Source organism: Homalodisca vitripennis, chromosome 4 (assembly GCF_021130785.1).
Source record: "Homalodisca vitripennis isolate AUS2020 chromosome 4, UT_GWSS_2.1, whole genome shotgun sequence".
Classification (NCBI taxonomy): domain Eukaryota; kingdom Metazoa; phylum Arthropoda; class Insecta; order Hemiptera; family Cicadellidae; genus Homalodisca; species Homalodisca vitripennis.
The window spans coordinates 160606383-160624212 of record NC_060210.1 but is presented as its reverse complement, the minus strand read 5'-3'; the positions used below and the strand labels follow the sequence as shown (position 1 = coordinate 160624212).

Genomic DNA, 17830 nt, shown 5'->3' with positions numbered 1-17830 from the left:
GAGTGAAGTGTCCCGTGTAGTTTTGTGCTGATCATTAGAAAGGGTTATTAATAAATGGCCCAGTGACCGGGCAGTAAAGAGATTTAAATTATATCAGTGTGTTGAACCTCGTAAATTATGATTGTGTGGACTAATTGATAGCGTCGACCCTCAGTTCCCGCAACTCACTACAGACTTTTCTGGTGGTTTGCGACGGTGGAGATAGCCAGTCAGCATTACAATATTGCTGACTTGAGGTGATAACCTCAAGTCGCCCAACTAGTTGATGGTGTTCAGCTGCCCTGATCACGTGACTTAGAACTTGTCCAGGCCTACCAATATAACCAAGGCTGCAGGACTCCCGTTATGTACTCTACGTAAAATCTTGTTGAGCTCTGTTCGTAGTCATTGTCCGTTGGATGTATGCTGCTGATTGTTGTGACTATTTATCTTAACCTTAACAGAACTATCGCCTATGTCTTCCACTTACAACTAGTGAGCGGTCTATAACATCCTAGCTATATTGTTTCATTATCTAGGGTAGCACTTGCAAGTCGCTAGGCAGTGATTATAATTTTGCTTAAGTGTTGGCGTATTAAGCCTAACATCTGAACAAATCAGTTACATTTAGCATCTATAATTTCTTTAGTTTTAAGAAATTTGCTTTAAGCATTTTAAATTCGATCAACTCCATAAATTTTAATATGTTTTTTATACGTTTCTACACAGTTACGTGTACGTTAAAAGCGTTCTCTCGACAATTTTTAAAAGACGTTTAAATGTTTTCTTTGGCCCAAGTTGTTGCAAAGAGAACTTGAAAGGTATCAAATTTTGCTAGTTACTTCTGTAGTAATAGTTTTATTTGTATATATGACACGCAAAAAGGTTGCTAGCGCAATTACATTGATGCGTTAGAAACGTGTATTTATTCCATCAAATTCCAAATTTTACACCGAAACATACAAATAATACGCCGTTGAAAATTAAAAGACATAATACTCATAGCGACTTTTGACCCAAACTCCAACAATGAAACCCGAAGAAAAGTGTAACCTACATTGTAAAGCTTCGATTGAGACGTTGATCTGATTGCGGACTAGAGCGATGATCCATCCATCATTGTTGATAGATTAGCGATTAGCGGGTGATAGGCGGACACAGACCTGTGTGAGTATAAACACTCGAGACGATCACTAGTGGCAGGTGAGTCTCAAGGTCCAGCTTACAACTACAGTGGACGGATCAGTCAGTCTCAGTCAGTGAGATGCGGAGACGAAGACATTCGGTCCCCGCTCGCAAGAAGAGCACGGTCAGCTTCAAGGGTCTGCGAGAGCGGGTACGTACGGTGCGGAGTTACCCAGGGATCGATTTTAGGCTCGTCAATGTTTCAACCAATAATATAATGTTCAGTATCCCTGTGTTAACTACTCGAGTTGTTGAAGTGATTCACCTCATATCGTATCATAAGCAAGCGTTCTAGTGTACGTTGGTTATAAAAGGTAACGTGATCACATTACACAGTTGGACTTTTAAACATATTTTACGAGAAAAAGATTTTAGGTTATCACTGTAAGGAGTGACTACCTATTTATTGGAAATTGGCTAATAAATTGAAATAAACAATACATGTTATGAATTGCGAATTATTCTCCGAGGCAGTGAAAACGGACTCTTACAATACTTTGTCTCCAATTTATAAATATTACATGTAGGAAATTATCTTATATTTTGGTTTAAATACTGATTGTTCATACCGCTCCTGTATTATACCTAACTAAAATTTTAAAATATAATAATAGTCTGATAGGCCTTGTTAAGTTACTTCATTATTGTTTTGATGCATTCTATACATTCTTGTAAAACTAAGAATGGGTAAATACTTTACCCAATATCGTACCAACCAGTGAAATACAGTTGCAATAAAACCTAAAACCAGTATAACTTACAAAACCTGTTTTGTTGCGCCTACAGGGTGTTCTGAACCATTTCTAGAGGTTAAAATAAACCTAATCTTCATTCAGACAGGTCCTGAAATGCTTCCTTTTCCAGTAACGTAGTGTCAAAAAGTCTGTGGCTTTACTTTTCAATTGTGACTTGGGAATTGATGTTCATTTTATTGAAAAAAAAAACCGTTTAAAGATGATCGTTTTAAACTCATGGAGTTTCTCCATAAAGATTTGGTTTGTGTTTAAAATTCATGTAATATGTGTACTGTTATCTCATCCAATCAACATTTCAAAGTAAAGAATGACTTGATGATTTCATTTCTGCAATTGAATCTGTGACATAATAGTATGGTGATGTAGGAGTATTTGTAGGGAGCTTAGCACCAGCGAGTGTTGAGGTCATTACTATAAACAACTCCAAGCATAAAACTGTTGATTTAAGAAGCTGCTTGTAGGTAAAATTGATTACTTAATTAATGGTATGGCTTGATAAGTTGGGGAAAGAATTTATTGGAGGTTGTAAAAACTGACTGTTGTGATGATTTATATACTATACGTATATAAATCATAAATATAATGTAATGTGGTAATATAAGTAAATTGAATGATCAAAAGTATAGATTGGTTTATCACTGTTCTACAGCTGTTGTGTTGCATTCAATGCATTAGTACTATCTATGAAGGTATAGTAACCCAAGCCACCTAATGGTGGTGACAGGAGTTTGTTATAAAAGCGTTAAATAAATGTAATAAATAATCTTCTCCCTATCTGCAGTTGGGAAATGTAGTAATAGAAGTAAATGAGTAATCAGTTGTCTCAGGGCCAGTGTAATGTAACACTGATATGTAGTTCTCCATTACAACATGCCTATGTCAAATACAATTCTTTTCAATCATTGGCCTCTTCACACTGTTACATTCAACTTCTCTTTTTTAAACCAGTTTTTGTCCAGTAGTACAGTGTACTTGATAACAGCAGAGGCAAGGCTAGTTTCTTTTATTCTTTAGAATGAAAAATCAGTCAGTATATTATGGGAACATATCTAGATTTAAAACAAATTCTTTTTCTTGTGGATTAGGTGCTGCCAAATCATTACTATTAATTTCATCAATCTATTGAATTTATCTTCTTTATAATTTGTGTTTAAAGTAACTAAGTGTTGGAAGTAAAGGTTTTATCAACAAATATATTTTTAATATTAATAATAATATTAATTATAATTAATAATAACATAATTAATATAATTTAATAATGATAATTTAATAATTATAATTTAATAATTATAATTTAATAATAATATTTTTTTAATAAAACTACTACCATAACTATATTGTTGAAAATGTTTATAAATTTTACATTTAACTTAGACCAACTATTCAGAAAAATGTTTTGTGACGTTTGATGGTTTGATGTGCCTTTTTAAATATAATTATCACATTGAAATTTTAAGGTTTTTATGTCAGTTGGTGATTTTGTTAATCAATTCTGAAGTAACTCTCATTGAAGGTTAAAGGCTGATTGCTATAGTAATTTTGCTTGAAAGCCAAAATTGGCAGCTATCCTTATTTTATTCATAAGAAAAATGTTGTACCTCAAACACTTACATTGTTATTTGTACTCATTAAATTATAGGAGATGTCTCATTTAAAATATTTATTTAATATGCATCAAAACGTGTTTTAATAGTCATTAATAATACATTTCAACGTTTTTGCTTCTTTTGATTAAATATTCAAAAACTGTACACTTATAAAAAAAAGCAAACATCATTTGGATACATATTTATTATGTCCTTAAAATCACATGCCTTCCATTACTGTGTGTCCAAAAATAAAGGCATAATAGTGTATGAAGTTTAAAATAATTGTTATGTTGAGGTTGTTTCACTATAGCCTGGCCTCAATGTGAGAAATTAAACAAGAAGCATTAAACTACAAAAAAACTCATTTCTTCTAATGAAAACCGTGTTGAAAAGAATATTATTGTTTGCTTCTTTTATTTTTTATAGAGTAACGCAATAGTACGGATGGTTAAAAAGTAAACATTCGATACTGTGTTTTAAATAATTTAAACAAGGATTTTTCAATAAATTAAGAACAGTTTTTAGTTAAAGTAAGTATTAAAAAACAGCACAAAAATATAACTACCTGTATTTTAGAGCTGTACGTTTGTTACTTCAAAATATCAAGAAGAAACAATATTGTAAAAATAAAGGTCGGATGTAAACTTAATGAAAAGGATGATGAGAGTAAAATATCTAAGTTCAGAGTGCTATGGTCTTGGGTGTGTTCATTTTGGATTGGATTAATAATGCAGCATATAAATGGTCTTAAAATATTGCTTGCTTTTTTCGAGTAAAAATTACTTTCTGAACATTCTGTATCACAATATTTCTAGTTTAGTTGATACCTTTCTAATGTTGCATTTTTGTGTGTGAAGAACTGGTCATTTTCTCTATTTCACATGCTTAGAGTACCTGCTTTAGACTATTGTATATGGGAATAGGATTTTCAAATAAGATGTTTAGCCATCCTAAATTCTTATATTTCTACTTTTCCCTTTGGTGTCCCCATTGGCATCAGTTTGTATTGTTTAGTAATATATTAAGTAGTTCTGTGTTCAAAAAATCTGGTTTTTTTAAATCTATTATTTGCTAGTTATAGTTGTCTAAAGGTCAAAGTAGCAAATAGCTGTTATTCATTGTGGAAATAATATTGTCTTTTAGAATCATTAACACTTAATTTTGTAAAATTTGAGCAGGATAGTGTAAAATACATTATTAAGCCCACACTATGTAAGATTGAGGGTTAAAACTGCAAATTCTTTAGATAGAATCAAAACTGTAGCAAGTAAATCTCTTCTAACTACTGAAGTAAACCATTCATAGAGTATCGAACATATTAAAATTATGACTGGGTGATAGGATAAACATGCAGAAGATGAAAAGCTGAACCTTTTGAGTTAAAACCAGGGCTTAGTTTACTTATTTAAATTGTATTTGTTCTACTTAGTCTTAGTGTATTCAAGTTATCCTTTTCTTAATAAAAGACGCGGTCATTTGAAAATCTGCCATTTCTTTTCCGTGCTGCCATTGTAGGGGATTTTTACCCTCGTAAACACTCAGGAGCAAACCCTGTCTATTAACTAGACATTAAATTTGCAGTATCGGGAAATATTACATTTTGTCAGTTTATCAACACTGGAGGTTTCATTACTACAATGGTTTTCGAGTCAGTGTTTGTAGCCCCCTCCCTTGTATTCTACTGATGACTAGTGATGTACTACAAACAGTCATAAAATAAGCCTAACCACAAATCTTTTTGTTGCAGACAGAAAGCGAGTGCTCATGTACGGAGCGGAATGAGGAGACGACCCGACTGACGGAGGGGGGAGAGGGGGATATGTCTCCCCCTCAGGACGATGACAACTTGTCCTACTGCGAGTTCCACGACATCCCTCCCCCGCCGGACGGAGGCTATGGCTGGGTCATAGTGTTCGCCAGCTTCCTGTGCAACATGATAGTAGACGGCATTGCTTACACTTTCGGAGTCTTCCTTGGCGAGTTTGTCAATTACTTTGGCGAGGGCAAGGGCAAGACTGCGTGGGTGGGCTCCCTCCTCTCCGGCATGTACCTTAGTGTTGGTGAGTAGCCTATGTATATTGTCTCTTAATGTAGACATCACGCAACCTGATGATGAAGGTTTAATCTATTGACTGTATGAAAAACTTATATTTTCATGTATTTTGCAAGTTAATAAACTGATCAGACTGATGTCTGAGCATAATTTTAATAAGTACTGTAACAATGCAATGTTTCTTTGTATCCTGCTTGTGTAAATATTATTGCTAATAATATTGTATTGCCTGAACAGAGATTTATTAGTCTTTTCAACAAATCTATCTAATGAGACTGCTGTAAATCACATTAATTTGTCTGAATTCAAAGGAAACTCTTTTAATTACTTATGAACTATATTTAGCATTATTCCAAATCACTAATTTCCATAAAGACCCATCAATTTTGTTACCTTTTGCTTCTTCTCCTTGACGGTCTTTTGTGATTACAGTATAAATACACACGGTTTAAACTCCGTTTAACTCTGCAGGGCTCCCTTGGTTTATAACTATTGATTGAATATACATGCAGAGAAACATAGTTATAATCAAATTATACATTACTCACACAACCTTCATTCATATACACCTGAAACTATATACTTGTGTATGTGGGTATATACTTGAGTTATAACTTGATAAATAAGTAACATCAATGTATGAAGTGGCAGTGTTATTTCAGGAAAATAATTATCATTGTATAAAATCTAATTTTTTGTAATTTTGGATGAGTAGACTGGTTCTACAGTGACCTTCCCAAACAGTAGCATCTGATCTTCTCCCTTTAAATAGATTGATGTCTTATCAGATTGTGGACCTGATAATCTGAGAAAACAAAACAACTCCATAGAATTAGCATTTTTAGGGATTATCTGCTCTGTAAATCGTATAATGAGCAGGAGGAAATAACATCAACACTTGAACACCTGTTCTTTTTTCCAAATATCTTTTTTCAATTTCCAATGTGTGCCCTCCATTAATGAGGGGAACATTTTGACGTATTTGGTATTTAGGGCAAGGATGGTAAAGTTCCTCAGGAAAACCTGATTGATTTGTTTTTGGCATTTCACGGCATTGCTGTAATTTGTAAACTTCACAGCAGTACTCATCTGGGTTGAAAAGGCTCTTTGAGACATCAGTGCTTTGCAGTAAGCTGCCCCTAAAAAGGAGAAGAAGAAGAAGAAGAAGAAGAACCTAATTTTGTTTGTATTTATTATGTCACTGAATGTTTTTTTTAATGGTTTAATTTTTGTTACATGCTGTAATAGTTATAAGTTGAGAACATTTATTTAGTTACTATTTGTAAAGCTAATTGTGGTCGAATGCAACTTGTTTTAATGAATGGGTCACGTTCTACCAATGAAGATCCAAAAACCAGCAATTTAAGCAGGTTACAGAGGACATTCTGTTCCTAATGTGGTAAGCATGTGACCTAGTATCTTCTGAAGATCATAAAAGATTACTCAAAAGGTGTGACTAGAAAAATTTGTTTTACCAACCCATTCTTACCCTGGTCTACTTCTGACCGGTCCATTTTGGTCATCCGCTACATGACCACAATGTGAACAATCTACTCTTTTGTAGTATAGAGGTTTCATGCAATGTTTGTCCAGTAAAAATATCCTGTCTATTTTAAAGAACCTATTAAGATAACCAGCCTGCAAAAAAATATATTTGCTATGAGATTTTTATGGAAATACTTTTATTAAGAGAAAACAAACGTTCACCGCAGACTGTATATCTTTTGAAATTGAACATGTATTTGTTGAATTGAAACCCAATTTGTATACCCAAATAATAAAATATTTAGAATATAAATAAGTAAAATACTTGTGTAGTTTCAGAATAGTATATTCACTTAAATATTGTCATTGCCATTTTCAACATAGTTTAAAAATTCAAAGAAACATGTGTTACTGAAATGTAGAGGGATGCTTTAGAAAATCTTGAGTACTTCTATTTGCTTTACATGAGGCACTTTTTCCTTAAAAAAATTACAACCCTTGTACAAACCATGTGTACCCTTAAGAAAGTAAATTTTGAAAAATCTACATATGTAGCACAACTTTAGAAGGAATTATGTCAACAGTTTATATTTAAAAAAATGTTGATTGATGTTGCAGATAAGTCAATGCACAACAAAATGACCATGTTATACTGTATATTATATAATATGTCAGTAGTAATACTATCTTTGTGTGTTTGCAGGCCCTGTCGTGAGTGCCCTAACAAACAAGTATGGGTGCCGCACTGTCTGTGTTCTGGGCAGCATCATTGGCTGTGCAGCATTTGCTCTTAGCACTCTATCACCCAATGTCAACACTCTTATGTTCACCTATGGTTTTATGGGAGGTAAGAAGGATTTATATCAACCTCAGGATTGCACAAATTGTGTATTACACTGTTACTTTGTTATAGAAGAAACTTTGCTTCTACACCTGTTCGAAGAGAAATTCAACAATTATTTTGCTAATCACTTCTTAATAATCTACCATAACTAACTCAGACTTTTTTTATACCTTTCTAGAGTGGTCTCTTAAGACCCGGCAGTAGTGGTGTATATATTGATTATAGCCCAGTAAGAGCAATGCTAATCCTCATGTACATATACAACCTTATTTTTAGCTGTAGAGTTATAGCAGGTGTCTCGTTTTAAAGTAAGATACTCATCCAAACACTTTTTCAGGTTTTTCAATATTTAATTCGTTGTTCAGAAAAAATCTGAAACAGGATTTTTCTGGACATTTGCCATCGTTCCGTGAAACAAAAAATCAGTAACACTACGTTTTGAGATTTGCAATCTGATCTCTTCTTCAGGTAATTAACTAACCTAACACATAATTACAAACTAGGTTAAAATAAACAAATCATATCAGAGCGTTGTGACACGCCTATGTCAGGAATCACAACTGCCATGTTGTGTGTCAACTTCACTAACTCTTAAAACATGCACTTACTAAAAAACTAAACACAGTCATAGGTGGTTGATCGACGAATGCAGACGTATTGTGAACTGTATTTTGTAGTTCAGTTTTAATAATTAGTGTTGTGTTTAGTTTTTTATTAATCGCATGTTTTAGAGTTAGTGAAATTGACACACAATTATGGTGGTTGTGATTCTTGACTTAGGCATGTCACAACACTCTGGTATGATTTGTTTATTTTAGGTAGTTTGTAATTATGTGTTAGTTTCATTATTTATCTGAAGAAGACATCAGATTGCAGATCTTGAAACATAGTGTTACTGATTTTGTGTTTCACTGAACAATGACAAATGTCCGGAAAAATCCTGTTTCCTTCACGATCCTTCCATCGTCAAAATAAACTTCAAACGAAGAAAATCTGAACGTTTTCTACTTTATCATTTAAATAATCAATCATTTATTATATCTTCATTGCACATAACACATTTAAAATAAAAAAAATATTAAAAAACATGTGGATGTATTTAAAGTTTAAACTTTTACAAAAAAAAACTGAAAAGTGTTTGAATACGTATTAATAAGATCTTCAAAATTAGACATCTCCTGTGCGAGCGTGTGTGTGTGTGCACGCATGCTGTGTTTTAAGAACCGTATATAAATTATATTTTTCATTATTCAAATATATATTATTAATATGTTTTTTCTATATCCTCAAATTAAGTTAAAGTAATCAGTGTTTTGCTTCCAAAACTTATTGGTACTGAATTGTTCTGCAGTGCAGTATGTAATTAAATCTCTCTTTGTTATTATTTCATTTTCCAAAATAGAGAACAATAACGTTCAATAGTTGTGATGTTTATTATTTTAATCCTTCCCACGCGGCAAACGGATATATCCGTTAGGCCTTATTTTGACCGAAATGCGGTAAACGGATATACCCTCAAAGTCTATTTTGTGTTATTTAATAAATTGTAGTTGCCGTGGAATCCGCTAGAGTTCAAGGGAGTGTTGAGTACTTTTTCCGAAAAGCAGATGTTACAGTTTTAACCTCATTGGCGCGTCGCAGTGGTGGGAGGGCGTGACTTTGTCCCTCGTGGCGTGATTTAGCCTCAGTCTACGGCGAACCATTATGCGGTAAACGGATATATCCCGGCACGGCATATTTTAGTGTTTAACGCTGTTTTGCCATATTTCCTTATTTACTGTTCGTGTTCCTGTTGTATTTAGCATTATATGATCTTTTTATTTTGTTATTACTTTATTTGTTGTGTCGTTATAGGCCTATATTGTTCTATGCAATGGCGAATCCTGACGATTTTTTGTAAAATTTGAAAATTTGTTAAAAAATATAGGTAGGAATCTGATTATTTTGTGATACTGTATTATTTTTTATTCATAATAGCCAACACTAACTAAAAAAAATTTGAGTTGGTAAAATGTAAAAAAAATTTTAAGTTAATTATGCGTTATGAGTCAAAATTGAAAGATAAATTCCGCGTGGGAAGGGTTAAGAGTAACTATACAGTTACCAACCCATGGATAGTTAATGTAAGAGTAATTACTGATTAGTCTTTCAAACTGGTCAAATTGATTTTGATAACAGTCAACAGTAACTACATTTGATGATTACTGTTAAGTTGTTGTGAAGAAACAATGATAATCTTCCCTGGTGTGTGTCAACAATTCAATTGTCAGAATTGTTTAGTCATTTAACAGTTGGGTCAGAATTATTAGGAATTTCTCGTATTTAACAATAGATGTCTTAAAGCTGTCTTAATCTTTTTAAAACTACAAAGCAACTATTAAAATTAAATGAATTAACTTATCAATGTATTATTAAGATTTATACATATACTAGATGTCTAAAAAGATGTTGGGATGGCTTAATAATTTTTCAATTATTAAAATTATAAAAGCAAAACTCTGCACATAAACACAACATTGTTGTACCATTGATGATTCGTCACCTCCTTAATGTGACAACTGACAGAAGGTTGGTGAAAAACATGGAAGCTTAGGTAAAGATATAAATTATTTTAAACATTAAGAGAGTAACCACAATATAAGAACGTAAAATTTGGAAAATATGAAAAATAATTATTATTTAAAGCTTTTGAATATTGGACACTAAAATAGATTATGTAGAATTTGTACATGAATATTTTTTTTATTTTTCCATAGAAGAAATTTGAACAAGAAGAGGTTTTTTTAATTAAATATTGACAGTATGATAGATCGACAACGTAATAAAGACATTAATTGGAACTCTGAATTAATTTGCTGTGATTGAAAGAAGTAGGTCACGTGTATCAGGATCTTTAGCAAGAACAGGACAAATTCTTGCACACAAAAACACACTTCTTTTGGTAGATTTTATATAAATCTGACTATTTGTAATTATTCTTGCATTGGAATTTTCTGGAATTGTTTTGCATTTCCTCCATCATTACCCCCAGAACCCACAACCACCACAATCCTAAAACTATATCTACAGGTTGTCATAATTAATTGTGTGTCTCACATTGATTATGAGTGAACAGATAATAATGAATTAGATTGTTTTCCTACATACCCTATTCTTGAAAACAGTTTTAAAATATTTTAATGATTTTTAAGAACAATTAATGTTTCAAACCTGTAGTTCTGGAGTTTGATTCTCAATTGTTTTTCCGGTGTGAATTTATATAACGTTTAGACATTATTTTAAAGATCGTTGTAAGCTGAGCACTTTGGTGGAAAAAAAATGAATGATCAATTATTTCAGTTCATATTTATTTACTTTCACAATAAACTTTAGGTTTATTTTGTATGCAACATGGGAATATTGTCAAAGATATCTCCTTGCACTCCAGGCTCAAATTTTTAAATATTCAAAATTATATCTCAAAGTCTATCTTAAAGATTTATAAATTCTACAGACATAAAGCAAAATGCACATAATATTTTATGTTTTGCAAACCAAACAACTTTTACATTTGATTTTTATTTCTGACTGCAATAGTAATAAATATATATCATAATATTTCTACGTATCATTTTTATTCTTCTCAAACTCTATAATTTAATGTTAAGGTGATTAATTGTTCAAAATCAAAATAATAGTTATTTAGAATAAACAACAGTATTATTCCAATTGGTGTTTATGCATAGTTTTATGAGTAGTAATCATTTTTATATTTAAATCAGCTGTTCATAAAGTTGTGACCACATACCTTTATTTTTTTTTTAATACTGTAATTATTCAAGAAGTGTAGAGTGGTCTTGTGCTAGTTATTGAACTTCATAGAGTAAAACAGAAAAAATGTTTTAGAATTCTTAGGTCATTTGTTTGTTCATTATTATGTTTGAACAATGTCATCCTTGCATGATTTATTTATGTCAGAGGCTGTAAACATTTTAGCAAGTATAAAATAACATTTAATCATTATAAGTAAATGTATATGTTTACAAATATAATTTCATAATGAGATGATAGAAACAACTTTATGTGCGTATAATGAATGTTGTTTTGCAAGGTTTCAAGATAATGAAGATAAGAATTCTAATCTTTAATTTTGATAGTGTTATACATTAACATACCAATTTTAAAGTCATCATTCCATCAGTGTACAAATTAATTTCTAAAGAACTGCTATATCTTCAGTTTGATATTTCGAGGTGACGGCCACATTTGAAATCTATCTTTCTTCTTCGGACTAAGCTAGCAGGAATGTTTACAATTTATAGGAAGAAGCAGATTTCAAATCAATTTAATTCAAATATACAGAAGATTTTTTATAGGGTATTTTGGAAGAGAAATATTGGATTGTATAACAGCTAAGTGAAAAGTGTTATAAGGTTTTATTAAAAATAACTGTCTTTTCCGAATCCCGCACAAGCCTTTTTTTTAGAGAGAGAGAGAGAGAGAGAGAGAGAGAGAGAGAGAGAGAGAAGGGCAGGAAAATGCATTTATATACACAGGTGGCCAGTCTGTAGTGTTAGACTCTCATGAAAGGTGTGATCTACTCACCAAAAACACCAATTCAGGGTCTTTACCATGAAACTGTTTGTCACGTTTCTCAGGTTAGGTCTGATTGTAACCTTCAAAGCCTTTGAAGAACTTAGGTCATGTTTATCAGGCACATAAGTTTCATGTAATGTACGATATTGGACTTTTTTTAATAAGTTTTTTTTTTAAATTAACTAAAGATCAACTCAATATTCAAACTAAACCTTCTGTTTTATTTATGAATAATATTCCAACTAATAGATGAGGTAAACCCTTAACTTCTTTTTATATAATGCTGGTCAATGAATTACTATGTTAGAGAAATTTATTTTTGTGGCCACATTTTAGATCGACTTAGAGAACTGGTTGTATTGATTTTAGTGTTATAAAGTAATATTCATAATGATTAATTAATTTACTACCAAACTGGAAAAAAATTCATCTAATTGTAATCACTTAATTTTAAAATATTAAATTACATGTAAGGTATTTCATGAAAGCAATAATATACGAGTAGCTAGAGTGTTTCCAAATCTGATCTTGTTTAAACTAGCTGTAGTTTAGTTTGATATTTATGTGATAGCAGTCAAATCATAGGTAACATTGTTAGAAACCATATGGAGTTGAAAATTGTTGGTCATAAATACTCGTAAACAAGAATATTACGTAAAAACATAAAGTTTAACAGTGAAGTAGTTGTTTAGATCACAATGCTCCATTGTTGCGTCAAGGTCATGTGGCTTGTAGCCGGGCTCTACATCCTTCTCTCTTAATACATTAAAGAGTTAACAAAAATTAGGTTTAAGACTTTTTTAAGACTTAACTATAACCATTATAATATATAACACATACTAATTTGGTGGTGTTATGTTTTCATTTTGCCTTATTGTTAGATTTCATGCCATAAAGTAACCCATTATTTGATAGCACATCTAAATAAGATCTGTTTAAAACAATTTTTACTTATAAATAACTATTAATTGAGGTAAATGCTTGATTATATTTAAAAAAAAGAAGTTCATATTCCAGAAAAAAGAAGCAATATAAAAACGTTTACAAGAAAGTAAGATAAGTAATTATTCAAAGTACATTTTAATTTTAACCACTACTAAAATTAACTCATTAGACTATTAGACACTACTGTGAGACTAAGTGATGTATGGCCACCATTCTTATAGTCTCTGTTTAGGGATTTTTTACGTTTGTATCACCTTGTTTTATGATTGCAGGCATCGGCTTCGGCATGATCTACTTGCCAGCCGTGGTCTGTGTGGGCTACTACTTCGAGACCAAGCGTTCTCTGGCTACCGGTCTCGCTGTCTGTGGCTCGGGATTCGGCACGTTTGTGTTTGCTCCCCTTGCCACTATGCTGCTGGAGAACTTTGACTGGAAGGGAGCCAACCTCATCCTTGCAGGGCTCATCCTTAACTGTGCTGTGAGTTCTTTGTTACCCTGGGCTGTTGCTAGTAGCTAGACCTTCAGCTTTTACACTTCACCTCTCCTCCTTGCACATGACAAACACAATTCTCAACTCTCCACTACCCAAAACTCACAATTTAAATAATTTTAAAATCATATATTTTTATACTTTTTAAATTTACCCCAAAACAACTCTAATGTATAAAAAATGTAGTATTTTAGTACACATATAGTTTGATAAATTAAATCTTTAATTTTAAAATTAAATAGATTGTGTGCTTTCTCAGTACTGCATTTTTTATTAGCAAACTACATTTTAATAAAATACATCAAAATAAAATTGATTATTATTGTGACATGAAAGAATGATAGGTCTGACGTTTGCCGTTACCTATTTCAACAGAAACACTTCGACCCAGGTGTTTCTGTTGTAATAAATAAATGTGTAAAGGTGGTGATTGTCTATAATCCCACTATCCTTTTAAACCATCCATTGTCGAAAATTATCTTTAAACAAATAAGTTACATTAAAATGTATTTTTCTTCTGCCTCCCTTAAATGAATTAAAATTAATTATTTCCTGTTTATACTAAATTTCTTATATTACTATTTGAAGTGAGATTGATTATTTTGGAGTTAAATTTATCCCAAAATAATAACAATATGGTCAAAGCTCTGAGTGGGACCATGGGTAGTTGTGAGTTGTTCACCACATTAACACCAACATTAGCACAGTAAATCGTGTCTCTGACCACCCCTAGCACAAACACTTAGCTCTACCTGCTCCATGGATGCTTTGTTTGTATCGTCAACCACTGCTTCTTACAAGCTTTGTTCTCTTTAGACTTATTTTTTCCTTTGAATGCAATTATTTTATTTCAAGCTAATTCTAGCTTTCAATCTTTTATTATATACCTATAAAATTTATGTTTTCAAAGTGAAGCTTTTTAATTAAGTAAATACAGTATAATTTTTGTGATGGTTAGTGCAGTACACTTCATTGTTGCATTACGGCACTGGTAAAACTGTAACCATAAATTGGATTTGTATGCAAACACGTTTACAATGTGTATTTAATAGTGTAAATAGTTCATTCAGATCACATTTCATCATTATTGTGAAAATTTATTAAGTTCTATTGTTTCACATAAAACATTTTCATCATTTAAAATTCTTTAAACTTCACTAGTTGGATACATTTGTCATACACAAGTCAAATGTAAAATTAAATTTGTCTCTAAAATATAAATTTGGCTTACAATACTCGGAGAATTTATATTTTTATATAAATAAAAAGGTATTCATTGCAAATTATTAACTGATTGATTAATTTATTGATCACTCGAAAATTGAAAAATATAAATTCTAGTTAATATTAAACTGGTTAAATAAATTGTGTTTATATAATTTTAATTTGTTATCTTAACAGAACAGTGTAAAATTTCCATAACTTAATGTATTATGTATGACTCTAATGTATTAATAAAAGTGTTTGCATATAACCTGTTAGTAATAAGCAGAATATACAAGCTGGTATATTAAATTTAACATTTATATTAAATGTGAAAGCACAAAAGTTTGGAATACACTTCAACCTTCGGATAATATGATATTCAACTATATTATATTACACTATAACACCATTAAAACAGACTGAAAACATACATGACATATAAAATTGTTGGCACATCTCAATAAACATCAGAGGAACGAATCGTACAAGTGTGAGGGTCGAGCAATAGTGAGGGTGATAAAGTACTTGCAGCACAGCTGAGAATGGGAACTGTGAATTTTGTTTTATAATTTGGCTTTGGAATGAATTTGAACATTTAGATTTGGGCATTCTAGATTTCTCTTTGAATTGCATGCTTAGTTAGTAGGTTATCGCATTACAAAGTAGTTTAACTTGTTATGCTAATTATATTCTCAGATGAAAACTCAGTGATAATGTTGTTCTCAAACACTTCTCAGACAGGATCACAACCTTTCCGTATATTTAGCTAAATTGATACGTTTAGTTGAAAATAAAGTTAACTGGAGATTTTCCCTTATTTTTGTTAAGCTCAATTATTACAGTGTTGCTGTTCCTTTAAGTAAAGTGAAGAAGACTAACATCATCGTAAAATTAACGGAAAAGGTGTGCAATATTCCATATTACATGCTCCTGGAGAGTCAAAGTCTTTTAGAGTATAACCCTGTTTTCTACACTTTCAAATGTCTGATCAAAATGAGAAACAATATAACAAACTAGCATTCATAGCCAGACAGTAGGATACTCAAGAAATCATTGATTTAATTAAGAGAGTGATCAATGTTCAGTACTGCCATCAAGCATAATCTTCTCATTCACAACTTTCACAAACAAGTGAATAAACCTCTAATCCTATTTTAACCAATTATTATGATTTGTTAAACCTTTTTGACAGATTACATATTTTTCATAGTTTTTGACCATGAATAATCAATAACAAAATTAATTATTTGGTCCAGAATTAAAGAATTTCACTGTTTTAAGGTACTACAAATCAGAAATCTTATCTCAGCAACTTGGAGATTTACAAATTAATATCTTCGCTATTACTTATAGGATATACTGAATCAATTATTTTTCAGAACAAGTTAAGTCTTTATTTTTTTTAATGTTTCTTGTGCATAGGTTTATAGTTGGTCTAAGCATGTCCTTGCCCATATCTTGATGAGTTGTTATGACTCCAATAGTTCCAATTTATGTAGGTTTCCGAGTTGTTTTGATATTGTTTTAATATTGATAGCCAAAGTCACCTAAGTTCAACAGAAAGTTGACTTAGCAGTTAATGATGTTCTACTTTTATTGTAACCTAGTATTATGTTGGTTTTATCCTCACTTGATGTGAGAATTTTCAGGCCAGCAGTGTTGAGCAGTTCTAACATTTATCCATTAGTCTTTTTTCTCATATTGTCTTTATATTCATTAACTCTCAGATTTAAAGGCTCTCGTGTTTCACTTATGTATTCCTGAATCAAAAACCGATTTTATACTGTAAACATAGCTTTTGAGTCAATTTTGACTTTGGTGGGTTCTTTGTCAGGTATTGTATCGATGTGTGCTTGCATAACTTTATATGTTAAGTTCTTTGTTACCTGAAGTAGAGGATAAATTCCGATCCTCGAAATGTGTTGTTCTATTTCTGTAATATGTAACGATGTCTTCAAATCATCTATCAATTATAAATTCTAAACAAATAAATTACAAATTATTAAGAAGAACCAACTCATAGAAAGGAGAGTCTAAAAAGAGAAGCTTGAGAAGTGTTTAAGAACAAAACATAATAAGCACTACTAATGTCAATACTTTTATGTACAAATTTCAAGTTTAAAGTGATAGTGGTAAAATTTAAAATTAAAGACTATTTTTTTAGCAACAGTCAGATTTGTCTTAAAATCTTTACAAAATATAAAGCCAAGAGCTGCGTGTTATTTTCTAGCAACAATAATTATATTTCTCTTTATTTTCATAGTGGTTTCATTTATTGGCTTATAATGCATGCAGAGTGTGTATTGGTGTGTTTATGTAATAATAGTAAAATTATGTTTGAAGAAGATGAATGAACCAATTGTTTTATACATGAGTGTTTTGATAGGGTAGGGAGAGCATGCTCGTCTTGGAAGGTTATTCCTATTCTTTTTAACATAGAGATAATAAAATAAACTGAAATCAATGGGATCTTTCGTCCCCACTGTGCACCTTGCAAACCTCCGACAAATTCAATTTTAACTGTCCATTGTTGCAAAATTGCTGGAATAAAAAGGTTGCATTTTCACTGAGTCTATTTTTACACACTATACTGTATTATTATTAAACATAATACACAATCTATACATTTCATATGTCCAGTTCTGTAGTGAGCTAGCAAAGAAGAGGGGGTTAAGCAAAGAAAAAATCTTATGTTTAGTTTGTGTGGCTCTCTAGATTGTTTTA

The 17830-nt window shown here is 31.5% G+C and overlaps 1 protein-coding gene across 9 annotated transcripts in view; it reads left to right on the top strand.

The window, feature by feature from the left end:
* The window catches only part of LOC124360467 (monocarboxylate transporter 12), a 153014-nt gene that overhangs the window by 112149 nt on the left and 23035 nt on the right, over nt 1–17830 (top strand). For 8 of the 9 annotated variants that reach the window (XM_046814122.1, XM_046814129.1, XM_046814123.1 and 5 more), the window contains 3 exons: nt 5256–5568; nt 7750–7893; nt 13683–13888. In XM_046814122.1, the coding sequence (XP_046670078.1) occupies nt 5256–5568; nt 7750–7893; nt 13683–13888 (663 nt within the window). Of the gene's footprint in view, nt 1–1170; nt 1316–5255; nt 5569–7749; nt 7894–13682; nt 13889–17830 lie in introns of those variants that run through there. The other variant, XM_046814124.1, reaches the window with a different exon arrangement.